Source organism: Ochotona princeps, chromosome 6 (assembly GCF_030435755.1).
Source record: "Ochotona princeps isolate mOchPri1 chromosome 6, mOchPri1.hap1, whole genome shotgun sequence".
Classification (NCBI taxonomy): Eukaryota; Metazoa; Chordata; class Mammalia; order Lagomorpha; family Ochotonidae; genus Ochotona; species Ochotona princeps.
This window is the reverse complement of record NC_080837.1, coordinates 67869329-67897119: the sequence shown is the minus strand read 5'-3', so window position 1 is coordinate 67897119 and position 27791 is coordinate 67869329. Positions and strand designations below refer to the sequence as shown.

General features: G+C 48.4%; 1 protein-coding gene across 5 annotated transcripts in view; it reads left to right on the top strand.

Annotated features, from left to right (window-relative positions):
- NIN (ninein) overlaps positions 1-27791 on the top strand; it is a 96733-nt gene that overhangs the window by 34009 nt on the left and 34933 nt on the right. For all 5 annotated transcript variants that reach the window (XM_058666396.1, XM_058666395.1, XM_058666392.1 and 2 more), the window contains exons 4-13: positions 2427-2602; positions 15883-15922; positions 17066-17256; positions 19108-19254; positions 19572-19739; positions 20234-20370; positions 20683-20823; positions 21048-21222; positions 24259-24369; positions 24716-24805. In XM_058666396.1, coding sequence (XP_058522379.1) covers positions 2427-2602; positions 15883-15922; positions 17066-17256; positions 19108-19254; positions 19572-19739; positions 20234-20370; positions 20683-20823; positions 21048-21222; positions 24259-24369; positions 24716-24805 — 1376 coding nt within the window. The remainder of the gene's footprint in view (positions 1-2426; positions 2603-15882; positions 15923-17065; positions 17257-19107; positions 19255-19571; positions 19740-20233; positions 20371-20682; positions 20824-21047; positions 21223-24258; positions 24370-24715; positions 24806-27791) is intronic.

Here is a 27791-nt window from a genome sequence, read left to right as displayed (position 1 = left end):
ATCATAGTAGTATTATCCCTTAATACCAGTTACAAGTTTAACTTTCTTCTATTTAAATGTATGATGGCATGGTTGGTATAGGCAAAGGTATAAAATCTAGTATCATACTCTGAAGATACATTTGCCAATTTCTTTGTGCGTCCTCCCCTTCTTTGGGAGTAGAGATATACACTGCAGCCTATCTTTGCTTCCCAGTCTTCTGGTCTCCATTATATAGTTCATCTATGAGAATGTACATGCATATTTAATTACCTGTATCTATCATGTACTTTGCATAGAGGCTGTCATATCAGAGAGAAAATATATTTGTCCCTTTGGGAACTGGCTTACTTAACTAACCATAATGGTCTCCAGTTGGGACCATTTTGTTGCAGGTAATAGGATTCCATTCTTTTTGTTGGCTGTGTAGTATTCCATTAAGGTGATGTACCACATTTCTTTCATCCATTCATATGTTAATCAGCATCTAGGTTGTTTCCTTATCTTTGCTGTTGTGAATTGTGCCGCTATACCTATAGGGCTGCAGGTCACTCTCTTGCATGCAGATTTCATTTCATTTGAATATATTCCCAGGAGTGGGATAGCTGGGTCATATGGTAGAGGAATTCTCAGTAGTCTGAGCACTCTTGAAACTGATTTCCATGATAGCTGCACTGGTCCACACTCCCACCCACAGAGGATTAGTGAACTTTTTTCTGGCATGGCGCCTTTTCTGCGAGAGAAGTGCTTTCTCTTGCTCCTTTTCCCTCCTGCCCATTCTGCAAACAGAGTGCCTGTATTAGCAAGAGAAATGACCAGGCTCCATCTCCTGAGGGTTTGTTTCCTTGTAGTCCTCTCCAAGCCCCCGAAGTCACTAATGGTGTATCTTGTTGAGAATCCAGTATGTAATCCAGTAAGGATGATTTTACTTGCCTCTTACCTGGCCAGCATCATTGGGTGTCAGCTGCCAGCAAGGAGCATGGGGGGCTGGGCCGCTCCTGAGCACCTGCAAGCTGACACACTCACTCCTGATAAGAGGTACCGCTCCCGCATGCATGTGGATTTCAGTAGAGATGTATATGCTTCAGTGTCTCCTGGCAGGGACTCTCTTGACCTCATCAAATGACTTGGCTGTGGCTTTTTCAAAAGCTGGATATAAATATCACGAGCAGTGAGAGTGCCTACATAAATACTTCCCTCTGAGCCCGGCTGAACATTTTCAGAGTGCTGCTGGCCACACTTGTGAATGTTTGGAATCTGAGCTTGTCCTAGGAGCAGGGCATGGGGGAGGGGGCTGGCCAGGCAGGATCACATGTCCTGGAAAGCCCCAGCATGATGTCAGTGGAGATTCAAGGCAAGTCTTCTCCTTGGAGCTTTTGTCTCACTGGTCACCATCACTTTGTGGTGTGCACGGGCCTCAGCTCAGAACCTGTGTGTCAGTGTAGACACATCTGCCATGTTCCCACAGAGTACACACTGTCTGTGAGGATAAGGCAGCAGCCAGCACAGCACTGTGGTTTATGCATTATAATGGAACGTTTTAATTTGCTGTTATTGGCAACGTGCTAAAACAAAACAAATTTGTATCTAAAATGGCATTTGAATGGAGTGAAGTATTTATTGTACTGCTTTAAAGCTGTTGGTTGTAGCAAAGGGTTAGCCTGTGATTGTGGAGCTGGGGCGCTGGTGGCAGTGGCGGTGAATGTTGAAGCTGAGATGTGTTACAGCGTCAGAATGCTGCAGTCCCTCTTGAAGGTCGAGATGCCTCTCCCACATGTGCGTTCCTTGTTCTTTTGAACAGCGCTGAAGCCCGTGAAGGAAAACATCACAGCACGCCATTTTTTCTTCATGTGGTTTCACCCTGGCAGTGTTCTAGCCAAGCTCTTAATTTTATGTTGCTCACCAATTAGAGTTTGCTACATCAGGTCCCTTGCTCAGTCAACCCACTTGTCTGGTAAATCAGAGTGGAAGGCCTGGCGAAGGATGGAGGGCAGACACTGACTGCACCGTGGATTTGGTGCCATTTTTAGTACCATTTGCCAAGGATTCCTCTGATGTTTCCATCTGTTAATTTGATCTCTCTCTCGCCCCATCCCCAACCTCTCTGCAAAATGCCAGCATCGTTAACAGAAGAACAGATACAGCTCCTTGCCTTTGCCTGATCCTAACCCTGAGCAGTCCCATCACTTACTGCCATGGTGGCACATCTCCCACTGTAGGCGGATCCCCACTCAGGGAACTATAAATCACCTCAAATCAGAAGCTGTGCTCTGCATGTGACGTGCTGGCTCATATCCGCCCATGCCCCCCACCCCACCCCCACCAAGTGGCCAGGGGTGGCGGTGTATTTTGAGGCTGCTATAAGAGGCTGTGTGCGCCAGCTGTGTGTGTCAGCTCTGGCTCAGACCCGCATGGCATGTGGCCTCAACTCTTGTCTCCTTGTACAGAGTGCTCACTAGAAGCGCAACCCAAGTACGTTCGAGGGGGCAAGCGCTATGGACGCAGGTCCTTGCCTGAGCTTCAGGAGTCCGTGGAGGAGTTTGCAGAGGTGACGGTGATTGAGCCGCTGAGAGAAGAAGCCCGGCCTACGCACCTGCCCACTGCTGACGATGACCGGAGTGAGGTAAGCAGCTGAGGGGCCCATGCACCTGCCTGGTTCATGGGGCTCTGGCTGGCACACGCTTGGCCCACTCACAGACCACTGGCTGACCACGTTACTTGCCTCTTGAATATATTGGACTTCTCTTTGTCATTGGAATGAGTTCACCTTGCAGCTTTTGGCAAGGTGGCCCCTTGGGGCATGCTTTATGGAAATCCATGGAAAAGTCAGCAGTTTATATGTATTCTCTGTGGTCTACTGTGCTGCTGGTTCTTGCCAGCATGCCTCGCTTCTATATCTGGAGCTGTGTGTTTGAAATGAAAGAAAATATATATATATATATGTACATATATTTAAAGATTTATCTATCTTTATTGGAAAAACAGATTTACAGAGAGGAGGAGATACAGAAAAATCTTCCATCTTTTCACTCCCCAAGTGGCTAGAGTGGCCAAAGCTGTGCCGATTCGAAGCCAGGAGCTTCTTTCTGGTATCCCATGCAGGTGCAGGATCCCAAGGCTTTGGGCCATCCTCGATCTCTTTCTCAGGCCACAAGCAGAGAGCTGGATGGGAAGTAGAGCAGTTGGGACACAAACTGGCCCCCATATAGGATCCCAGCACTTGCAAGACAAGGATTTAGCTACTGAGCCATCACACTGGGCCTGAAAGAATGTATGTTTTTTAAAGCCCACTCCTCCCCTTTCTCCAGCCCTCACTGTGACATAGCTTTCATGATGTGCAAGGAGGCATGCCGCATTCTGAGCCCTTGGGTGTCCTCTTCAGCAGCAAGACTTCCAACTCTTACAATTGGTTCCTGCCTCAGGATCCAAGCAGGGGCACTTGGACAGTGCTCAGGCACTGTTCCTGGTGTGTGCCCTGTCCGGTAGCACCGCTCGTTGTCTTGGGTGCAGAGACCCGTCTGCCACTCCCAGCTCCCTCCTTGTTCTGTACGCTGCCGTCGTCATCCAATCCAGAGGGCAGCAGCAGCATTTTCTTCAGGCTTTCCTGACGGCTCATTTACCAGCATCCCATTTATAGAATATGATTGAAGACACCATGCTGAGCAAGCTCTAAATATTTCTTGCAAATCCCAGCTCAGATGGGGGCTGCAGATATTTCGCTTGTGAATATCAAGTAGCAAAGAGCAAGGCTGTCTGAAAGTGGTCTGTAGGCTGCCTGCTCTGTGTGTGTGCGTGTGTGTGTGATTGTGCATGCGTTGCTACCACTCATGTTCAGCTTCCCGAAGTCCACAGGAAGTCTGCTCACTATATTATCCCCAGTATCTTGTATCCTCAGCCTTCCAAAACACCCACAAAACCCAAGGTCACAAGCAGTAGCCTGAGTATTGAGCAGCAATGAAAACTGCCGATAAGTCCAGACCTTGACAAGGTGTGACCCTTCTGATCAGAAATTTGCATCATTTAAAAACAAACAAACAAACAAATAAGGCTAATCCTCAATATCAGAAATGAGGAGCATTGGTAGAAATGTGAGTGAGAAGGGAGAGAGGAGCCACAGAAGTGGAGGAGTAAGAGTCGTGTGGATGAGAACTGCAGAGAATGTTGCAGGGAAGTGGAAGGCCAGTGCTGCCTGCAGTGTCACAGCACCAGGGCGCTGGGTCTGGGCCAGCAGCTGCTCTTCCGCCCTCCACCCCGAGAGATGGCCGCTCCTCTTTTGCCAAGTCCCTGCTGAAAATTTAGTTGAAGGTTCCCCCACCCCAACACTACTGCGTTCAGAGCAGTCAGCCATCTTTGATTTCAAGCAGGCAGATATATCTGCTGCTGTCAGCACAGTTTTTCTTCCTGTGTGTGTTGATGTCAGGAAAGTCTTGTTGTATGACATCAGCTCTGTTCCTGAGACATGTGAAATGTTCTTAAAGAGACCTGTTGACAAAAAAAAATTGGTTAAAATGTCCCCATACTGGAAGGAGGAAAAGTTTGTAATTTGAAAAACACTTTAAGTCTAATATTTCATTTCCCCCAAATGTTTGTGGAGTACTCAAGGTATTGTTATCTGGTGCTATGAAATCACATGACCACCTGTTTTTGCATATGCTAGTTTCTCTGGGACTATCCAGAAAGTTGATGGGCAGAGCCAGTCTTCGTCAGTAGCGATGTATTTATTGCTTATACCCTTGTTAGAGCTTATGCACTGGCTGGTTTCATGTATAAATAAAGAGCTGAGACCCGAGCCTGGGTGCAGTCTCACAGCTGTGTCTTAGTGAAAGGGCAGAATCGCTTCATCCATGATGGACTCAGCTTCGCGCCAGTCCTCCAGGCGCCTGCGATGCAACCCCTCGATGCTCTATGTGGGCGCCCTCGTGTGCACCTCTCTGTAACCAGTAAGAAATGCGAATAGAGGGCAACACCAGGCATGCGACTTGGGTGGATCTCTGTTCTCAGTGGGGCTCGCCTTGGATGCTTCATCCCAGCCCAGGCCAGAACAGCTGTAGCAGTAAGGGATAGCCTATTTTTTGTAAGCCGTGGCCTATTTGCTTGCCATAAGTAGACTCAAACCCAAGCTCATCCAGCTGCTTACCTACCTAAAAAGGAAATGTTCTGTAAGCGGAATTGATCCTATCAATTTGTTAATGTATAGCTAACAAATTAATAATTTCATTTGTGATTTTTTTTTTTGAAAGAGAGAGGCAGAGACAGAAAGAAACAAGCAGAGAGAGGGAAAGGGAGAAGAAGAGAGGAGGAGGGAAGGAAAGATGAGACAGGGAGAGAGCATTCCCATCTGCAGATCAGTCCTCAAATTCCTGCGCCAGTCAGGGCTTGGCTAAAGCTGAAGCTAGGGCCAGGAACTCAATGCACATCTCCCCCAGGGTGGCAGGGACCCGATCACTTGAGTCCTCACTCCTGCCTCCCAGGGCCCGCATTCAGCAAAGACCTGGAGTCAGGAATTAAGTCCAGATGTTCTCTGTGGAGCACAGGCGTCTTAACTTGTAGGCCTAATGGCTGCCCAGCTAACACGTTTTAGTAATTCTATCAGCAGTTAAGAAGATGAAGCTCAACTTTGACGAGTGTACCAGTTATTTTCTCTGTGTATAGTCTGCTGGTGCACCGTCACTTTTGTCACATACCATCTTGACAAAGCAGACTTCCTGTTTCCTGCCCAGTGGCAGTATTAACCTTAGAAATTCAGGGTGGATCAGTTGACCAGAAGCTCACTTGCTAGACCACATGGACTTGTTCTATAAACTCCTTCTACTGAAGCTGTCTGGACATGTCAGAGGAGACCCAGGACACCTTCTCTTTTGAGGCCCTCTTGGCTGCAGCCCTTTCCTTGGGCTCTTACTTTGTCTTACTTTGTCTCAGAGTCACCAGGTCCTGTGTGGCATTGGATCCTTCCCAACCCCATTAATGCATAGGAGTTCTTGGATGGATTGCTGGATAGCTTTCTGTGTTTTCTTTATTTCTCAGACTTATTCATATAAAGCCAGCATTAGGGGCCCGGCGCAATAGCATAGCAGTTAAAGTCCTCACCTTGAACGCTCTGGCATCCCATATGGGTGCCAGTTCTAATCCCGGCGGTCCCGCTTCCCATCTAGCTCCCTGCCTGTGGCCTGGGAATGCAGTTGAGGATGGTCCAAAGCTTTGGGACGCTGTACCCGCATGGGAGACCTGGAAGAAGCTCCTGGCTTTGGACTGGCTCAGCTCCAGCTGTTGCATGTGCTTGGGGAGTGAACCATCAGATGGAAGATCTTCCTCTTTGTCTCTCCTCCTCTCTGTATATCTGCCTTTCCAATAAAATGAATGAATCTTAAAAAATAAAAAAGCCAGTGTTAGAGAGCCTGCCTTAGCCATGAGCTCATCTGGTGACAGTTGGCTACACACTCCTAGGATGCAGTGCCATAGCTGAGAACCCAACCGTTGTCATGGTGTGGTAGCAGCCGTCTGAGCCACCATCCAGGAGTTGCCATTCTATCTCCTCTTCCCCCTACAACTTAGAGCAATGTAGCCCTTTCCCGCTGCAAAAGAACACATCAAATTGAGCCACTAAGTGGTCTCCCCTGGCAGGGTCAGTTTGCAGAGCCATGAAGCCACTCTGGAGGGAAAGACCTGCCCAGTTTTCAGCACTAAATGGTGAACTTCCTGCTTTCATTTGGGAAAGCAAGAGCAGAGTGAACGGGAGCCCAGGGGACTGCTCCACCCAGCAGCGGCTGCAACCTGTGCTGCTTGGCCGGCAAGCTCAGGGTGACACTGGAAGGCACGTGGCGATGCTTTTTTTTCTTCCTCCAGGAATCACTTTTCACTTGACTCAGTTCAATTGGACATTCTGTTCCAAATCAGTCCAAATGCACAATCTTGATTCCAGCCTGAGCCAGGATTGACCAGAGGGTTTCAGTGACGACTGTGCCTGAGCTCAGTAAGAACAGAAAGGAGACTTTTAGACTTGAAGAATAAATTTTGATTTCCTTTCCGGTGTGGGAGCTGCTGAGCTGACCTTGAGTTTTATGATTCTTTGTCTACTGAGGGTAGGTGGAAGGGGAGGAAAAAAAACCCACCAAATAAATTCTGAATTCTGTTCTCTATTATTCAGACCTGCTAGGAGGGTTGTGTGGTGAACCACAATTGGGACAGGCTGCTGTGCTTTCTGCCCCGGTTGGGAACAGGGACCGCCTTGTTAGCTGGCTTCTTCCATAGGGAATAAATCGGGTCTTGTGAGATCCTGATCAAAAGCATGGGCGGGAGGGTGGGGGTGTTGAACAAGGATTTCTTCAACCGTAGACTATGGTCTCGTAAGCCAAAACCACTGGCATGCACCTTGCAACTTGAGCGAGCACCTGAGGGAAAAGTTAAGGATGATTGTTGCCTTCGCCCAAGGATAGACAGGCAAATTCAGCTTTGTGCTGGGACTGTATGGGGGGTGGGGGAAGTAGTTGCTTAAGCACTTAAAAATCCTAAAAACAAAGAACTGATTTTAGTAACCTACAACACTCAAACTTCTTCAGGAAGTGTGAAACCGACTTATCTTCCCCTTCTGTTCGTTATCATATATGCATCTCTTGGCAGTTAAAGTTGATGAATAATTCCTGTCTATTATATAGAGTCAATATTGAATTCAGAGCAAACTTCTTGATAACCGAGAGAAGTCCTGCTGAGACCTTTAAAAAAATACATATTTATTTGCATGTTTGAAAGAGTGAAAAAGGAGAGACAGAGGGAGATCTTCCATCCCCTTGTTCATTCCCCAGATGGCCATAATGGCTGGAGCTGAGACTGCTTCAAAGCCGGGAGCTGCTTCTGGTCTCCCATGTGGGTTAGGGGCCCAGCACTAGGCCCACCCTCCACTGCCTTCCCCAGCACATTCTGCTGCACCCGTTGCGGCTGGGATGTTCCTGCTTTCCTGTTCCTGTTCCAGTCTTGGACAAAGCAGTCTCCTTCCAAGGCCTTCTATGCCGGGCAGATGATACCAGGTCATCAGGCCAGATCAGCAGCATTACATCTTTGCCCTCAGATGTCTTAGGTCTTGTCAGATCCACCTGGCTCTTCCCAGTGCTGAAACGTTCACTCGGCTGGGGAGTGCTGACGGTGCCAGAAAAGGGATGGCAGGGAGCCCCTTTAGAGCTGGTTCCGTGGCTCTGTCCCAGCACAGCTGTTCCGTGGCCTATGAGGCTTCCTCACCTCATCCCAGAAGGAGGTGTCTTGGAGTCCAGGCCCTGCCCTCATCTCCTTCCAGATACACCGTCTCTGTTCATTTTCTAAATAGAAACTAAAACAAACCAAGAGTGACCAAGGTGATCTTCATGAAGACGGTCACATTTTCTGACTGTGTTTCATATAGATATTGAATATTCATGATCCCTGGAGCAACTCTGCTGAGTAAGAGGGATTTGTTTCTTCTTTTTTTAAAAACCATAAAGTCCTGGAAACCAACACTACCGCAACCTGTGGATGAGACGAGATTTAAGGCTCCAATATAGAAACTCAGTTTGGTTTCACTCTAGCTGTAGGGAAGCTGGTTGGCAGTGGAGTCAGGCTCCTCAAGATGCCTGAGCATTTTAAAACCATGCAACAATTCCTGGTGCCCCCAGCAGACACTTGTAGCATTGAATTGCTTTTAAAGATACAGGTACTGATTTGCATTCTAACTCTGGCAGCCCTGCTGTGGCTGGATCAGCTGGTCCATGGTATCAGCAGCAAGAGGCTGGGAGCTGAGCTGTCATCCTGGTCTCCCACATCTGCCTTGTAGCCTGCAATGTGGGAAACATGTTCTTGCAGAGACCAGCTGCAGCCCTCCCAGCACGCTTCGTCCCCAGTGCCCAGCCCAGAACCCCAGCTTCCTAAATGTGAAGGGCTCTGAGTGCACTTGACCTGAAATGCTGTGTTTTTCCAAACCCTGAAGTTAGGATCCATAACCACCCCCCGTACACCAGCTCCTCTGGTCCCTCCAGCACTTGCTGTGTGTAGCTAAGTGTGTTGTCCATTTGCAGTACATACTGAAGTCCAAGTTTGTTGTGAGCTGCAGGATATGAAGCTCTTCCCTTTAAAAAGATTTTTAAAAATCTGCTTCGGGCTGTGAGGTTGCTGAGGGCAGCCCTGCAGCAGGAGCGGCAGCCGGTGCTGGGAGACAGCGCCTCGCATGTTCCCCTGTAATCAGTTTAATTAGCCGTACACTATGTGGGCACAAAGGTCCTCACTGCAGCAGATGGCTAGTGTGGGCGGGAGCTGGACTGTTGTGGCCCTGGAGCTGCATGGGCCCCCGCAGGCTGCAGATCCTGGCCCTGGCCCCAGCCCCCTGCACTAGAAGCTGGGGGCACCAGGCGCCTGGGGCCATCTGCTCTGCAGCACTGCTGAGCAGGTGTCTCAGCCAAGAAAACATTCCTGGACCATGTGTCGCCTACATAGCCCATGTGTATGGGACACTCCTGTCCAGCTGTAGCATGACCCTGGAGCCTGCCACAATGGCCATCGTGATACTGACAGGGCCCCCTTGTCTGTCTGAAGGAGTGGTGGCAAGGGGTTGGGGCAACTGCCTTCTGCAGCAACCGCTTTGGCAGGCAACCTCTGACCCCCTCTGTTAGTGCTGCTGTCCATGGGGCTATAGGGCATTGCCCTGGTCGTGGTAAGGAGACCCAGGGCAACCTTTGCCAGCTGTGGGGCCACTGTGTGCAGGAGGTATGGTCCCAGGGCAAGCCCTGCTTCTAGCTGGACTCACAGTTCGATGCTTTGTCGCAGTTCCTGAGCTGAGAGCTGCAGCTTAGGGGGCCTCCCAGTTTTTGGGTGTGGCTGATGAATAAGCATTATGAGTTTCTGGCATGGTGTGCAGACATGTGTCGATGTTGTGACTTCAGAGCCATTCGTTTTCAAGTCTCCTGCGGGCTTGGTCTTATGGCTGACCTGGTTCTATCCTACCCCCCAACCCCTGCTGTTTGTTGCTCCTGCTCTGGTTCTTGTTCGGCAGAACCATCTGGTAGGCAGAGTGCATTTCCCTTTGGTTTTAACACGCCCCTGGTGCTTGAGTTCTAGGAGGCACTGTCCTGAGAGCTTCCCAGACAGGAAGCATATCCTAACAGTAGGTGTCAGTGTTCTGTGACCCAGGACGAAACAGAAGCACAGAAAGGTTAAGTAACTCCCTGGAGCTCACACAGCCAGTAAGTGGAGGAGCTAAAATTGGCATCTAAGAGTATAAACCTCTGACCTCATCATTGTTCCAAGGTAATGGCAATCACTGACATTTCCTCAGGGCCAGGGTGTCCTCCCACCACCATCGGGTAGGTAGGGGTAGGTCCCCACCATGCAGGGGACAGTGCTAAAGGCTCACAGAGGTGGCAGAGCCAGACTGCTCCTGGGCAGCCTCTCTACCAATCCCTTATCCACCCTGTCATCTTGTGTCTCCAGTGACCAAATGACCACAGCTCTAACTAGTTAGTGCTGTAGAACCCCCAAACCTGGGCCTACTTAGCCCTTTCAGGGGGTGGAGAAAAGTGGGTGTTTGTTGCAGAGCAAGGAGCTGGGAGGTATGGCTTCATTCGCCAGCTCCCGGAGGAGTCAGAAGTGAGGGTTCTTCTAGTTTGACATTGGGGCTGAGAGGCGCGTGTTCAGCGCATGTCCAGGTTCCTGATTGGTCGGTGGTTCCCATGACCTTTCTTTTTGATTGTTTGGTGCTGTTGTGCTCTTCAGGGAATTTCTGATGGCCGGATGGGCTTCTATTGGTCGGGGGGTTTACATGCAAGTGGCAGTTACTTGCTGTCCCAGACCTGGATTTGTCCGGCCCGGATCCAGAGTTTCTCTACACAAAGCCTCCTACTCACCGTGGCCACAAGGTTTTAGCATTTAAGATGATTTTTCTGAATCTGCTGACTAGAGAACCTTGTTTGGCATCTGCTTTTCTCACTTATATCTGTGAAAGCCAGGCATGGACCCCTTGGTCGATAGGAGACCAATCAGAGGCTGGTCAGAGTCAGAGAGTAGCTGAAGCCCACGGAAGTGACGGAACGCATTCATACCTGCTTTTTCTCCAGTGAGAGGCTGTGTATGATTTCAAGGGAAATCTCGTCTTATCATGCCTGTGCTTCTCCCAAGCGTGCCATGATTTTGGTGGTTCTGTTCCTTCTGGTGCTCCTGACAGTTCAGAGGGGAGAGCACCTGCCAGCTTGCAGGGTGCAGGGCCCTGTTCTGGGTGACGCCTCTTCTCTCTGGTGGTGCTCCAGCAGCTGGATGATGTCATCCGCAGTCCTCCTAACCTGCCGCCCCTCCCCCTCCCCCAGATTTTTAATTAGAACCACTGGCTCCAGGCAGGGAGAGAGAAAAATAAATGAACTGTGAATGAACTACACTTCCCACCCCCATCCCTGAAATTGGAATTTCCTAGCAAACATTGAGCTGCCAAGGGGAGGTTTCTCTCCCTTTGATTAAAAGCACAGACCATTAGTGGAGGTGAGGGCCAAGGCAGCCTTGCTCAAGTCTGGGTGATGAGTGCCATCTCCTGAGGAAGGCTTTGGGAATGAGAATGCGGCCATCAGCATAGGCTTGTGTCCTGGCAGGTCCTGTGTCTCCTGAAGAATGACCAGGCAAGCGTTGTCCCTGCAAGATTTAGATCATGCCCAGGCCACCCCCACTGGGCTGTATGAGGCACTGCCCGGGGCTTATAAGACTGGGCTGAGCCTGGCTTTGTTGCGTGGGACTATTTCCATCCGCAGGCCTGGTCTCGGGGTCTCTAGTCAACTCCAGTCAATGTTGAGCGGATATGGGTACCAGCTGCACTCACCTGCCCATGCAGTGCCTGAGCTTGCCCACTTAGCGGTCTCCTTGAACACTGCAAAATGATTATCCCCAAAGAAAGAGCCTCTTGTTTCTCTCCGTTACCAACCTCCACCTCCCCCAGTCCTGGATATTAACGTGCTGAGCACTGGAGAAGAGGTGGGCGGAAGAAGTGGCCAAGGCCTTAGAAATAGAAATGCCGGTCTCAGTCACACAAGAAACGCTTGTTATAACTGTAGAGGAAATAAAAAGAAAATGGGTTCCCATAGCGCCTCAGCCAGAATGTTTTTATGATCTCTGTTTCCTTCCAGTCTTTGTCTCATTATATAAATGTTTTTGCCAGCGATAATAGACCATAGTGCAAATTGCATTTTCATGATGGTCTTTAATTTAACGTCTCATGAGCTATTTTCCTGTGTTTCTCCAAGGTTTTTTTGGCTATGTTTTGAATGACTATGTTAGGATGTACCTAAGGTTTGATGCCCCATTGTAAATATTGGGGTTGTTTGTAGTATTTTATTGTGCTGCAGTGTACCTTTTTATGCGTATGTCTCCCCCCAACCTTCTTTGATTTTCTCCCATTCAAGTATCAAGTGAAATTATTGGATGTAGCAATTTTGTCTGTTTTTGGTTCATAAAGTCATTTTTTTAAAAAGCCATCTATTTGCACAGAAGCATGGAACAGACCTATTTTCAGCCACAGTCTCAGTGGTCATAAGAGTTAAATCCCCTTGCTAATTCAGCAGGTGCACCATGAGTCCTTGGTTTGGTCTGTGCTTCCTTAAGTTGGTCCCCTGTATTTAATTGTGCTGAACTTCACATAAATCGTATGTGTTCTAATGTCTGTGCTACAGACTTGCACATTTTTCTTACAAACCTATATGAACAATAGATGCCTCTTCATGCCTACCCAGATTTAAGCTTTCAGTTTCAAAAAGCAAAATGAAGAAATTGTGTAAGTTGAATATGTGTTATATAAATATTTGTCCAATAAAAGTAATCACACAGTGTGGTGCTTATTATGTGCCTCAGCATGTGACCCCTAACTGTGAAATTCGTGTTACTGCATGCCCATTTGATAGGTGTAGAAACTGAGGCCAAAGAAGCCAAGAAACTTGCTCAAGTCTGAATCCACCTTTGGAAGTGTGGCCTCTGAGGCTGGCTGCAGGTCAGCTCTGGGTCTCTCATTAGGGGTGAGTGCTGGAGCAAGTGGGCACCCAGGAGGTACTGCCCTGGCTCTCAAACTCATTGCTGACTTTCAAAATGAGAGCAGTTGGTGTTGGGACGCATCAGGTTACGTTGCTGCCTGTGACGCTGCATTTCCCGATCTAGCTCCTTGTTGGCACACCTGGGAAAGCCGCGGCAGATGACCCAAGTGCTTGGATCCCTGCCAGCCACATGGGACACCTAGACAGAGTTCCAGGGTTCCAGGCTCCTGGCTTTGGCTTGACAGAGTTCTAGATGTTGAAGCCATTTGGGGACCGCACCAGAGGATAGAAGATACCTCCCTCTCTTCATCTCTCTTCTTCAAATAAAGAAATGAATAAATGGTGAAAACAAATCACGTCAATGACCACATGTACGTTATAAATTCCATGTAGCTGCATACAGCTGGAGCCTCAGGGATTTATGGAGATGTGCAAGCTGTGCTGTCACTCCTGTGAGGCCCAGCTGGGCTGTCTGTCTGCTCTGGAGCTGGTGGGAACGTACGTGCCTGCACCTGCTAGGTGCTCTTCTCAGAAACCATGGCCTGCTTGTGATCTGCTTGTTACTTCTTTTTTTTTTAAGATTTTTTTTTTTTATTCTTATTAGAAAGATAGATCAGACCCAAAGAGAGGAGAGACAGAAAGATCCTTCATCCGCTGGTTCTCTCTCCAAATGGCTGCAATGGCCAGAGCCAAGCCAATCTGAAGCCAGGAGCTAGGAGCTTCCTCCTGGTCTCCCATGTGGGTGCAAGGGCTCAAGACTTGGGGTCATCTTCCACTGCTTTCCCAGGCTATAAGCAGGAAGCTGGATGGGAAGTGGGGCAGCCAGGACACGAAGCGGCACCCACATGGGATCCCAGCACTTGCAAGGTGAGGATTTAGCAATTAAGCCATCATGTCAGGCCCTGGGATGGCCTTGACCAACATTATTAGGTAGACCACTACGCCCAGTTTTGTTAGCTATAGGTGGATTGAATGGCTTTAATTCTAACGTGTTTTCAGTTTATATGCTGGGTAAGGAGTTTTTAAAAGTATGGAGCCCAGAGTAGGATGAGCATTTAAGTAATTTTGTTCTGTTGGATAAAGAATATGGGGAGTACAGATCGCACAATGACCTCTACCCCCCCCCTTTTTTAAAGATTTATTTATTTTATTATGAAGTCAGATATACAGGGAGGAAGAGAGACAGAGAGGAAGATCTTCCATCCGATGATTCACTCCCCAAGTGAGCCGCAACGGCCGGTGCTACGCCGATCCGAAGCTGGGAACCAGGAACTTCTTCTGGGTCTCCCACGTGGGTGCAGGGTCCCAATGCATTGGGCCATCCTCGACTGCTTTCCCAGGCCACAAGCAGGGAGCTGGATGGGAAGTGGAGCTGCCAGGATTAGAACTGGCGCCCATATGGGATCCCGGGGCATTCAAGGTGAGGACTTTAGCCGCTAGGCCATGCCGCCGGGCCCTACCCCCTCCCTTTTTTTAAGATTTATTATTTTTACTTGAAAGTCAGAATCCTAGGGAGAGAGAGGAGAGATCCATCTTCCATCCCCTGGTTCACTCCCCAAATGGCTGCATTGGTTAGAGTTTGGGTGCTTCAAAACTGGGAGCCAAGAGCTTTTTTTTAGGTCTCCCATGTTGGGGCTGCGGTCCAAAACCTTGCACCATTCCCTACTGCTTTCCTAGGGAGCTGGATTGGAAGTGGAACATCCATGGCACTAACTGGGGATCCTTGACCCGAGTACTTGAGCCACCCCCTGATTCCTCTCCTGGTGCTTGTTAGCAGGAAGCTGGAGTTCAACGCAGAGCTGGGGCTTGAACTTGACGTTCTAATACCAGATGTTGGCAGCTCCATTGGTATTACAACTACTGGGCCAAATGTCTGCCCTAGACTTACCTTTTGATTCCACTTTTCCCAGGACTTTTTGAAGCATCCTCCTAATAGTTGTTTTCAGCATCTTCCCAAGCTTAGCCTGTGAAATTGCTGGAGGCAGACCCAGGCCTGGAGGAATCTGAGCTCTGAAGCCAGGAGCGAGCTGGGCCTGCTTTGTGGTGAAGTTGATTGGAATGCGCGAAGCTGCAGCTGTCTTGCCCAGTTCAGCCATCTCAGGGATCCCCAGGCTGGGGATGTCGCCAGTGGCACCTTCATTCTTGGCATAGCGTAATTGGGATAAGAACAGCAGTCCTGATTTTAGGATCTGCCTTTTCCCAGTGGATTTTTTTGGATGGTTATAGAACCTCCGGGCACAAATGGGTGTTCCGGGTAAAGCTGACTGGCGGGACAGCCTGAGGAGCTGCCCACGTGCCTGTTGCCGCTGCTGGAGGCAGATCTGTCCCTTCTGACTTGTGGAGGGTTGTATCACGTATGCACCACCGTCCGTGACCTGGGGGAAGACCCAATGAGAGATGTAGCAGAGGGGAGCAAAATGATCTAATTCAGACAAACTTCACTACTGTCCCTATATCGTATATTTACTGGTAATGTTTGTTTTATGTAAGTGAAGTTTCCTCACCTCCATGTTCTGGGTTGCCCCTCTCTGCCACACGCCCACCAGGCTGGTCAGGGCCTCATTGCTGCTTCCAGGAAGATCACCGTGATTGACCAAGTCTGAAGTATCTGATTGAGCTACTCATAGCATCCCAAACCACTGCAGGTTGTCTTAATGGGGCTTTGGTCAGTGTTGCTATGGCGTGACCTCACAGATGGAGGGGCGGGGAAAGGTAGAACAGTCCGGAATTTGGCTGCTTAATCAAAAAGACCCCACTCCGAGGAGAACACTGGAAGATGCCAGAAGCATGCCACTCCCCTGGATGATGAGCTGTGAAGAGTGGTCGGCGTAGGCCTGGTTTGTCTCTTGAGTTCTGTAATTCACGAATCTTCTCTTGCCTTCCCCAGCACTGGAAGCCGCAAGGCGGTGAGGAGTATGAAGCTGAAGGTAAGAGCCTATCAAGTGTCGGGACCCGCAGAGGGAAAGGGGTTCTACTGCCATTCATGGGATACTCTCCACACCCCACCTTTCTGGGTCTCCTTTGCTGGAGGCCGCAACAAAACTCACCCCTTCAGTTGCTAGCGGTACAGTCCTTGCATCTTGACATAAGCGAGATGACACCTAAGCTATAGGATTTCATTTGTTGGCTAATGGCCCTCTGATACAGACTTTCAAATTAATTTGCCAGCAGCCCTGAAAGGATACCTGTGAAAACCCTTTGCCAAGTGCCCAGCAGGTGTATTTAAGCAGCGTTGGAATACGTTGACCTGCTGGCCACCAGAGGGCACTGTGGCTCTGCTGATGGTCTCGCTGGGCTGAGATGTGAAGACAGCACAGCAGCAGTAAGGACTGCTTTTCTGTCCCTAAATAGTTGGAAAGCACTGAGCAGTCCTCTCACGCCTATGGGCTGCTTCCAGGCAGTGCATTATGCCAGTAATTCTCTCATGCTTAATTAATGTCCTCAGAGAATCCTAGATATGTAAGTGCATGCCATACCAGTGGGAACTTGTAAGAAAGATACCTAAGGAATCTTCTTAAACATGTTAGTTGATGCTTAAGTCTTCAAATGGAACTTGTCATTAGTGTATGGGTCATCAAGACCTTGTGGTTTGTAACCTTTCATGTTGGTCTGTTGGATTTTCTAAGGTCAGATACAGCTTTGGAGGCAGGCAAGTTTTCCAATATAAAATTGTTTTTAAGTAAAAGGTGCTTTTGTATTCGAACTAGAAAGTGGAGAGAGGGAGCAGTGGTTGAGATCGGCTTGGGAATGACGCTCCAGACACCTTCTCTTACAATCTGGAACAGTCTAGGCTGATCATGGCTTCAGCTGGAGTTAAATCAGGCTAGAACCGGGTGCAGGGTGGTCCCCAGGAAATGGGGTTCTCATGCAGATGTGACTGCCAGGACACAGAAACCTGCAGCCCAATAGCTGGAGGCTCTATTTTAACGGTTCTTGGAGACCTTAGGAAAATGGAGTCGGCCTTTCCTGCCTGTGTTTCGGTTAGTTTCTTTCCAAAGGCACATTTGTCATTGGAACAGGCACCCTCTCTCTGATCTCTGGCGACCACACAACAGTGGCTCTTCTTTCAGGCCAGCTAAGGTTTTGGAACCCTGACGATCTGAATGCCTCACAGAGCGGGTCTTGCCCGCCCCAAGACTGGATAGAAGAGAAACTGCAAGAGGTTTGCGAGGACTTGGGGATTACCCGCGATGGTCACCTGAACCGCAAGAAGCTGGTCTCCATCTGCGAGCAGTATGGCTTACAGCAGGTCGATGCAGAGGTAAGCCCTGCAGTGTGCTGCTATTCAGGGGCAATAGAGGCTGAGCCCACGATATAGGCTGAGCCGACAATACAGGCTGAGCCGACGATACAGGATGAGGCCACAATACAGGCTGAGCCGACGACACAGGCTGAGCCGACGACACAGGCTGAGCCCACGACACAGGCTGAGCCCACGACACAGGCTGAGGCCACAATACAGGCTGAGCCGACGAGACAGGCTGAGCCCACGAGACAGGCTGAGCCGACGAGACAGGCTGAGGCCACAATACAGGCTGAGGCCAAGATACAGGCTAAGCCGACGAGACAGGCTGAGCTGATGAGACAGGCTGAGGTGACGATACAGGCTGAGCCGATGAGACAGGCTGAGCCCACGATACAGGCTGAGCCCACGATACAGGCTGAGCCCACGAGACAGGCTGAGCCGACAAGACAGGCTGAGGTGATGAGACAGGCTGAGGTGATGAGACAGGCTGAGCCCACGAGACAGGCTGAGCCGACGAGACAGGCTGAGCCGACGAGACAGGCTGAGCCCACGAGACAGGCTGAGCCGACGAGACAGGCTGAGCTCACGAGACAGGCTGAGCCCACGACACAGGCTGAGCCGATGAGACAGGCTGAGCTGGCTGCATGCTTGGATCTGCCCTGCCAGCTTCCTGAGGCATGTTGGGGAGACTCCATTTTCTTTTTCCTGGGAAGTTATTACTACATATTTGCCTTTGAGGAGCTGGCACTGGGTTGGCAGGGGAGGACCACAGTGGTTGGCACATCTTGAGCTCTTGGCACATGCCTAACACTGTGCTGACTGTGTTTCTCCAGGTGGCCATCAGATGCCAGCTCCCTGCAGTCACGATGTCACCTACATCTGGGGGCGGGTATCACTCACAGAGGGGAAAGTGGGAAGTCCTGGAACAAGAAATAATTCAGGAGTTGAGTGGAGTTTTATTGGTGGGTTTTCTTGAAGACCAAGCTGATAAGCTTTGATTCTTAGGGAGGAGACCTTAAGGTCATCCCTGGGTCCTCTGGCTGACTTGAGAATTTATGGGGAAGACACACCTGCCTGGAATGAGCTGAGCTGCTTTGGTAGTATCTTGGGTTAGGGAGAACAGCCAGGCACCGTGGCCATCTTCTGATCATGGGGAAATAGAAAAAGGTCAGAGGGATGATCTGGACATACAAAGAAGAATCTGGAAAGAGCGTCCAGAAGACTCTTAAATGGATGTTCAACTCTGAGCTGTATCCTTCTGAAAAAGGAATATATCCTGCAGGATGAGCTCAACAACAGCTGTGACACAAGGTGGTGTGTTATTCCAAGGGCATCTTTCAAAGAGCTGAAACGAAGGATTAGGCAAAGTGGGAGGCTTGGACTAGAGTTGTAGCATTGGGAATCTCTGATGACAATGGAACTGACTGACTGCTTGCCTGGGGGAAGTGGCATTATTTTCCTGAACAAGAAAGAAATTTACCATCAGAAGCTTCTGAGGAAGGGGACTTGCAGGCTCACTTATCTGGGTAACCACAGGGTACCGCTGGACAACCTGTAGAATAGTTCTGTGGTAACGGGTTTTCAGCAGTAGTGGTTGAGTCCTAAAACTCAGCTCAGCTTCCTAAAAGGTAAACCAGTGCAGTGTGCAGCTCCTTGGGTTGTTTTTGCCAGGAACTATCGGCCAAACCTGAATTTTTATCCAAAAGTAATTCCTGGAACAAACTGTGGCCATTTGCAAGGAGGTGCATAGTCTTTATAGCGAAATTTTCAAAACCCAGGAAAATAAGTCACGTGGTTGACTCATTGGCCAAAGTATGCTTTGGCCCTTGGGTAAAGTCTTTATAATGCCTGGTCGCTCTTTACCAGACACTGGAGGAAGTGTTCCATAACCTTGATCCTGATGGTACGATGAGTGTGGAAGACTTCTTCTGTGGGTTGTTCAAGCATGGGAAGTCCCTCACGCCATCTGCATCCACTCCGTACAGACAACTGAAGAGGCACCTCTCCATGCAGGTAAAAATGTACACAAAGTGGCTGTCAAAGATGGACCCCACTGGAATCATATCCACCAAATTCATCACTTAATGTCAGACACACACAAGATTCAACCAAGTCACATGTATGTCAAAGATCTTGCCAACAAAATAGTCATTTCTGATAAGCTTCATAGCCTTGACTGGTTTGGGACCAGAGATCAAAGGGGGGTAGCCATGTGATCTTTCTGGTGGTGTGGGTTGGTAGTGCCCATTGTGGTCACAGCTGCCATGTTTGGTCCTGTTGACATTCCAAGAGTCCAGCTCAGCTCACTCAAGGTCCTCTCTTCTTTGCAGTCCTTTGATGAGAGTGGACGCCGCACCACAGCCCCGTCCGTGATGGCCGGCACCATTGGCTTCCGGGTCTTTTCGTGCTGGGATGATGGGATGGGCCAGGCCTCTGTGGAGCGCATCCTGGACACCTGGCAGGAGGAGGGCATTGAGAACAGCCAGGAGATCCTGAAGGTCTGGCCACTTCTGTAGGAGGAGACAATGACACACTGGGCAAGGGTGGGAAATCTCCCACTTGTCTTGGAGCTATGTGACTGGATTTGCTTTTAATGATGTTTCCAGTCGCAAGCTCTCAGAACTAAGAGTTGAGTCACTTTTCCTACCTCCTTGAGTGAGTCACCTGTTGCTAATTACCTTCCCTGTTTTTAAGTCTGCTGTTAGTGACATGGCAAATGTCCTTTTTCTACTTTTAGGCTACAATCACACCATTGTGTTGAGTGTCAGTGCCAGATGCTATTTTTAAAAAATAATTCCCCGTATTACACATTTTTGGGGGAGAACTTTGTGAAATTCGAGAATGAAGACGGTTCTCCAGCAGTCTTGGGGGGGCTGTGTTAACACCTGCTTCTAGACTTCACTGTGTTCTTTGGGTTGGTGTAACCGTCACATTTTCCACTTGTGAAAGACAGGACTTGCACCTGTTCTTGAACTTGCCTTCTGTATTTTAGGCTTTAGATTTCAGCCTGGATGGCAACGTCAACCTGACAGAACTGACACTGGCTCTTGAGAATGAGCTTCTGGTCACCAAGAATGGCATCCACCAGGCAGCCCTAGCCAGCTTCAAGGCCGAGATCCGGCATTTGCTGTGAGTTGAACGTATTGGCCTGCCCATCAAGTCCATCAAATGCCTGCAGTAGACTCCCTTCTGCTGTCTTGCCATTCTGGATGCAAATGTGCCTCATCTTGTCTCATGTGCCCATGGACCTTCCTGCCACTGTAGGAAAGCGAGGTGGAGCTTATGGTGGCTCGCAGGTGGGGAAGGACCTATTGCTTGGGGAGCATTTAGGGTTTTCTTGGTTTTAAGTTTTACCCTGAAGTAAGCCAGGGAGAGTCCTGTAAAGTCACCTTGTTACTTAAAAATGGGTTGCCTGTTGACACTGTTTATTGCTAATTCTAGAGAACGAGTGGATCAAGTGATGAGAGAGAAAGAAAAGCTGCGGTCAGACCTGGACAAGGCTGAAAAACTCAAATCCCTGATGGCCTCAGAGGTGGACGATCACCATGCGGCCATCGAGAGGAGGAATGAGTACAACCTCAGGTGGGACACCATCCATAGAGCAAGTCCTCCCCTCGCCACCCCAGCTCATTGCAGAGGTGCCTGCAGCTGCAGGGCCAGAACGGCAGGGGGCGCTCAGCCTGCTTGGCCACACCTAGGATTGGCACAAGTGCTGTCTCCTTGACTGGGTTTCTTTTATTTGGCAGCCTCTCGTAGGGAACCCCTGAGGGGTCTGATGGCTTCTTGCCAACTTTTCCTTCCTGCAGGAAACTGGATGAAGAGTACAAGGAGCGCATAACCGCTTTAAAGAATGAACTGCGGAGAGAGAGGGAGCAGATCCTGCAGCAGGTGGGCAAGCAGCGCGTAGAACTTGAGCAGGAGATTGAGAAGGCGAAGACAGAAGAGAGCTACGTCCGGGACCGCCTCGCGCTCTCTTTAAAGGTAATCATCTTGTGGCCTCCGTGGTCTGTGTCCCCTGCTGGGACGACGCCCAGGGCAAGGTTCAGGCCCAGCTGCTGTTTGCCCTGCTGGGTGAAGAGGGCCTCTGCTGGCCTCTGCATCCACCGGCACACCCAGGCTTTGGATGGGCCGGCAGTGCTGCAGAGCCACGAATCCTTCCCTTGTCGCCTGCTGCAGTTGCATGGGGTCCTCAGGGCTGTGTGGCACTGGCTGACACCCTCACCTCGCTGTGAGGTCTCCAATTGCCTTTTTCTTCATGGCAGAAGCCTCACTTCCCGCCACACCCTCTGCCTACAAGCGCACCTTTTCTCCCCTGCATCCTTCCGTTCCTCTTCAGCCTCAGGGTGGGCTCTCACCAGAAAAGATGGGGCAGGGTTCTCGGCTCTGGGTTGTGGTCTGGGTGCCACCATGTGCTGCACAGACCCTGACCAAATTGCTCAGACCCATTAGCTAATGTATGTATGAATTGGGGTCATGATGACGAAAGTTCCCACCCTGTGTACTGATGTAGGGCTCACGTCATCTAGCATGTGCCTTGTGTGTGCAAAACCCTAAGGACAAGGGAAACATTTGCCTGGGCTGCTCTAAGGGAAGCTTCTTGGAACTTGACAGGTCAAAAATGGAGCTAATCGTCATCCCCTTACCAGCCAACAGCCTCAGCTCTAAACATGATCTCCCGTCCCCAGGAGCTGAAGTTCTTGGTCACCCTCACTTACAGTGGTCACGCATGCACCTGAGTCCTCCTGATGGCCAGGAGTGCCGCTTGGGCATTTTGGGCTGTTGTGCCTCTTCCTCAGCGTTTCCCCACCTCTGCATAGGTACCCAGTCCTCCCTGACATCCCGCCTGATGCACGTACATTCTAGATGTCCTATCTCCATGTCTCCTGTTTCTCCATGGCCACCGGAGTGACCGTACTGAGGATCAGTGACAGTCACACCTATGAAAACTCACAGTAGCAGTCAAGGCCACAGATGGGGGTTCAACTGCCCCTGTGTGTTTCTGGCTCAGCTCCTGCGAGCAGCTCCATCTTGGGGGGCCCTGCCCTCTGCAATCTGCAGGCCACATTGCATTTTCATCTCAGTTACTCCTCCCCAGGGGATGGCACATTGCTCGTCACATCATAGGTAGGTGTGCCACACCTTCCTCTACTCAGTAAGTCTGTGATTGGTCCAATGCCAGCATAAGGCCTGATACACAGAAATTCCATATTACTGTGTTTTCAACAATTAGTTATAGAATTGGCATTTTAGGAGAAGTTGGCACTTGAAAAATGCTTCAAAAACGTTCTTTTTTGATTCCATATTGCTCTGTGAGGGTGTGAACTAGAATCTATTTTAAGACTATTCTGACTGTATGTGCTTTTGCCAAAACAGTCTCTGACAAACGACGTTCTGCCAGTCAGCCTGCTTAACGCTGAAGAAGGAAATATGTCAAGTGGCATTTGGTGGATTTTCTTTGTTCAACCAGTGCAGGTGGACATCTTTCTAAAGATTTCGTGTACTGTGTGTACAAGTGCAATTTTTGTTTTTGAGAGGCAGAAATAGAGACAAAGACCACTCATCTGCTGGATCATGCCCCGGATGTCTGTGGGAGCCGGGGCTGGAGCCAGGAACTCAATCCAGGTCCTCCATACGGGTGGCCAAGACCCAGCTCCTCAAGCCATTGTCAGCTGCCTTCCAGGGTGGGAAGTGGCATTGGGAACAGAGGCAGGTGTCCAATCCAGTCACCCTGCTTCTTAACTACATCCTTCCCAGTTTCTTAACTAGTAGGCCTTGTTCCAGCCGCCTCAGACCCATTTCAGTGACAGAAGAAATAGCCTTCTATGAATTTCACTTGGTATTTTATTATAAGAACTTAAACATGCACCATTATAAACAGCTTACAAGTATAGCTTTTGCATCCATAACTAAAATGTCTAAATTAAATGTAAAGCACCCTAGCAAATCAGCAAATTAAAACAGATTTTAGAGCTATTCTGCTTTTTATAGCATTTTTTTTATTTCAGTTAGTAGTGGAACAAAGTAGTTTGTACCAGTTTTTTATTCATTTCATACTATGTTTAATACTTTTATATCATTAATCTATTGTAATGTTACCCAAGGAAATATAATCCAGGCCACATCTGTAATTTCAGACTTGTAAATACCTGTGATAAAAGGTAAAAAGGAACAGGTGAGATTATTTTCAACTTATTTAATCTAGTGTTTCCACGACATCATTTCGACTTGTAATCAAAATATTACTGAGCTGTTTTATGTTCTTGTACTATTAAAAAACCCAGTATTTTACACTCTCAGTATACCTCAGTTTATATGAGGGCATTTCAAAAAAGTTTAAGAAAAAATTGAGTTAGATGATCATTTTGGTGCAAAAAAAATCCATGTGTAGTTTCTCATAAAATTCACTTTCCAAGAATGTTTTGAAGATTCCTGCGCTAGACATACCACAAGTGTTCAATATCTACACATGGCTGCCAGTGGCTACCCTAGAGTGTTGTGGGGTTTTTTGTTTGTTTGCTTTGTTTTATTTGTTTATGTTTTTGAAAGCTAATAAGAGGAGACAGAGTTCTCATCCATAGGTTAAATCTCCAAATTACTACAATGGCTTGGGGCCGGGAACTCAGTCCCTATCTCGCTTGGGGGTGTTGGAACCCTCCACCTAAGTCATTGCTCACTGCCTCCTCCGGGTCCATATTATCCGGAAGCTGGAGTCAGGCAGAGCTGAGCATTGAACCCACGCTCTCTAATGGAAAACAAAAGTGGCTTAGCCAACATATCCACCGGTAGGCCCAAAGCCTGCCTCCCAACTGTCACATTGGATAACCTAGTTCTACCAAATCAACAAAAGAAATTTTGGGTTATGAGATAGGTAGCAGAATTTCTAGATTTTACTGTGGTCTCTACTCGTCTACCGGAACTGAATTTAATCAGGGACACTGATTTGTGCTTCATATGAAATGAGACCACAGTTGGCTTCTTTCTAAATCGGTGCCACATTCCATTCCCCAACCTCCTCAGGAAAACAGCCGTCTGGAAAATGAGCTGCTGGAGAATGCAGAGAAGTTGGCCGAGTATGAGAATCTGACCAACAAACTTCAGCGAAGTTTGGAAAATGTGTTAGCAGAAAAGGTAAAGCTCTTGAAATCTGATTTCCCAACAGGCAGTTCAAGGTGTAGTTTCAGAGCAGAAAGCAATGCCCAAAACATTCTTACCAAGAAAGTTTTTGGGTGGCTAAAGGGGACTATAACTTCTGAAGGGATATCATTTGGTGTGTTGGTTATGAGGGAAGCCGTGGCCAGGAACCAAGTGACCCCTGCCTTGTTTGGACTCATCCTTCTAGAATGTTCTCTCCAGCATGCCACATTCCTTTCATACTCTAGAGACTGGTGGGATGCCAGGAACTGGGGCTTTAGGAGTTTTAGGTCGTGCAAGGACACTCCAGAAGAATGACAGCTTTGACTTTTCCCTCTGCTAGTTTGGTGACCTTGACCCCAACAGTGCTGAGTTCTTCCTGCAAGAAGAGAGGCTGATGCAAATGAGGAACGAATACGAACAGCAGTGCAGGGTGAGTGCTGGGGGCAGAAAGGACGGGCAGCGTGTTCTGATCCCGCCTCATGGGTCACTGTGCGCATGTCTGAGAGCCTCAAGCCGGAAATGAGAAAGCCCATAGTGCAGTTGGAGGGGAAGTAGAGTGACTGCCTCTGCTGTGTGTTTATAGCTCAACCAGGGATAAAATAAGCACTGATGCAAATGTTAGCTCTTGATTAGAGCATCATGCAAACGGCATGCTAGTCTGTCACGTTTAGGTTGAAAACGGCCGCTGCTTAGAGGGAAGCATGGTTTTGTTCCCCATAGAGGTCTCTGCTCACGGTGATGTGCCTGTACCAAAATCAGCCTTTCGTGACTCATCGCTGCAGACCTAGTCACACGGGATTTCATTTTGCTGCATTTTTAAAGATTTATTTACTTATTTGAAAAGCAGAGTTATAGAGGGAGAAAGAAGAGACTGACAGATCTTCCAACTTTTAGTTCTTCCCCCAAAGACCAAAAGAGCCAGAGCTGGACCAGGTCGAAACCAGAAGCCCGAAATTCAATCCAGATGTCCCACGTGGGTGGCAGGGTGCAAAGTCTTGGGCCACGTTCCACTGCTTGCACCAGCACATGAGCAGGAAACTTAGATCGGAAGAGGAGCATCCTGGACCAGATTTGGTGATCACATGCGGTGTTGGCATTATGAGCAGAAGTCAGTGGCTTAACTCTAAACCACCACAACACTGGCCCCTGTGGGTTTTGTTTTGTTTCTTTTTCTGAATAGTTTCCTTTATTAGCAAAATGCAAATGAAGCAGAAACTGCTCTTATCTCCAATTCCTGCCAGGAACCACAATAAACATAAATAGCAATCTTTGATAATTAAAAAAAAAAAGACAACCCTCAGCTTAGTAATTCAAGTTTCCCCCACCCTAAGTCCAAGACCCCTTTTTTTTAAAAAAAAAAAAAGATTTATTTATTATTTTTATTACAAAGTCAGATATACAGAGAGAAGAGACAGAGGAAGATCTTCCGTCTGATGGTTCACTCCCCAAGCAGCCGCAACAGCTGGAGCTGAGCCAATCCGAAGCCAGGAGACTCCTCCGGGTCTCCCACACGGGTGCAGGGTCCCAAAGTCTTGGGCCGTCCTTGACTGCATTCCCAGGCCACAGTCAGGGAGCTGGATGGGAAGTGGGCCGCCGGGATTAGAACCAGCACCCATGTGGGATCCTGGCGCATTCAAAGCTAAGACCTTAACCATCACGCTATCGTGCCAGGCCCCCAAGACCCTTTTTTACTTTAATCTGGTCAGCATGACTGAAGTCTGACTGCTTTAGAAAGCACAGTGACTGTGCCAAGGTGAGGAAGACAATGGCCTATTTCTGAAGTCACCTCCGATCTCTGCCTTCCCAGGAAAGAGACCTGCACATTTGAGAATAGTGATCAAACTTTTCTTGCCTTAGGTTACTTGTTTTTTAATTGTATAAATTTTTTTGTTTTTAATTGTATAAATTTTATTTTTTTTAATGTTTACGCATTTGATTAGGGTGTGGAGGGTCAAGGACTAAAAGACAGTGGGTGAGACCACTCTTTTCACATTCTCTTTTTTCCTTAAGTTACCTTGGTCCTGACTTAACTCATCCATAAGACCTTTCAGCTCTACCTCAGAAATTCCTGCCTGTCCACTTCTTTTTCCTCTAATCTTATTTTTAAGATTTATTCTTTAAAAGGTAGAGTTAGAGAGATCTTGCTCCTATGAGGTCATTCCCCAAATGGCCACAACAGCCCGAGTTGAGCTGGTCCGAAGCCACGAGCTTCAGTTGGGTCTCCTGTAGCGGTGCAGGGGCTTAAGAACTTGAGCCTGCTTTGCTTTCCCAGTGCATTAGCATAGAGCTGGATCAGGAGTAGAGCAGCTGCGACTTGAAGCAGCACCCATGTGGGATGCCAGTCTTGTAGACTGCAGCTTAACTAACTGCACCATAGTGCCAGCACCAACATTTTTTTTTTAAACAACTTTTTATGCCATATATCTTATCTGTTTAAAATGTACAACTCAGGGCCTGGCATGGTAGCCTAATGACTAGTGTGCTCACCTTGCATGTACTGGGATTCCATATGGGTGCTGGTTTGTGTCCCAGATGTTCCACTTCCCATCCAGCTCCCTTCTTGTGGCCTGGGAAAGCAGTCAAGGATGGTCCAAAACCTTAGGACCTGCACCCATGTGGGAGACATGGAAGAAGCCCCTGGCTCCTGGCTTTGGATCAGCTCAGCTCCGACCATTGTGGTCACCTGGGGAGTGATCCAGCAGATGGAAGATCTTTCTGTCTCTCCTTCTCTCTGTAATCTGACTTTTCAATAAATATAGTCTTTTTTTTAAAGAAAGTGTACAACTCAGTGTCTATTATGTTTGCAGAGTCATGTACCTGTGTTGCCCATACTCAATTTTAAAACATTTTCGTCATCCCAGAAGGACAACACTACTCCACTTAGTCAGAATCTCTCCCATAATCTGTTCTATTAATCCAGTTTCTCTTAATTTTGTATTTATTTAAAAGGCACAGATAGAATTATCTTCCATCTGCTGACTCACTCTCAATACTAGCCCAAGAAGAAGCCAGGAATTAGCTGATTTCAGGTCTTCCACATGAGCGGCAGGGACATAAGTGCTTGGGCCATCATCAGCTACATACTTACTTGCATTTAGCTAGAATCAAGAAGAGCGGGAACTTGACTGGCACTGCAGTATGGGACATGGGTGTCTGAAGTCATGTCTTAGCCCCTGTGCCAAAAACCAACCCCCTACTCCTCCACTTGCTGTCCATAGTTTGGCCTGTTGTATACATTTCTTATCGGTGGCACCCGATGTGGTCATTGTGATCAGCTTCCTTCACTCAGTTTAGTGGGTCCAGGGCTTATCCAACTGTCATGAATCAGGAGCTTTGGGTTAAATCTACATTTCCTCAATAGTTAATGATGTTTATGAACTTAATCATTTGTGTATCTTCTTTGGACAAATGTCCAG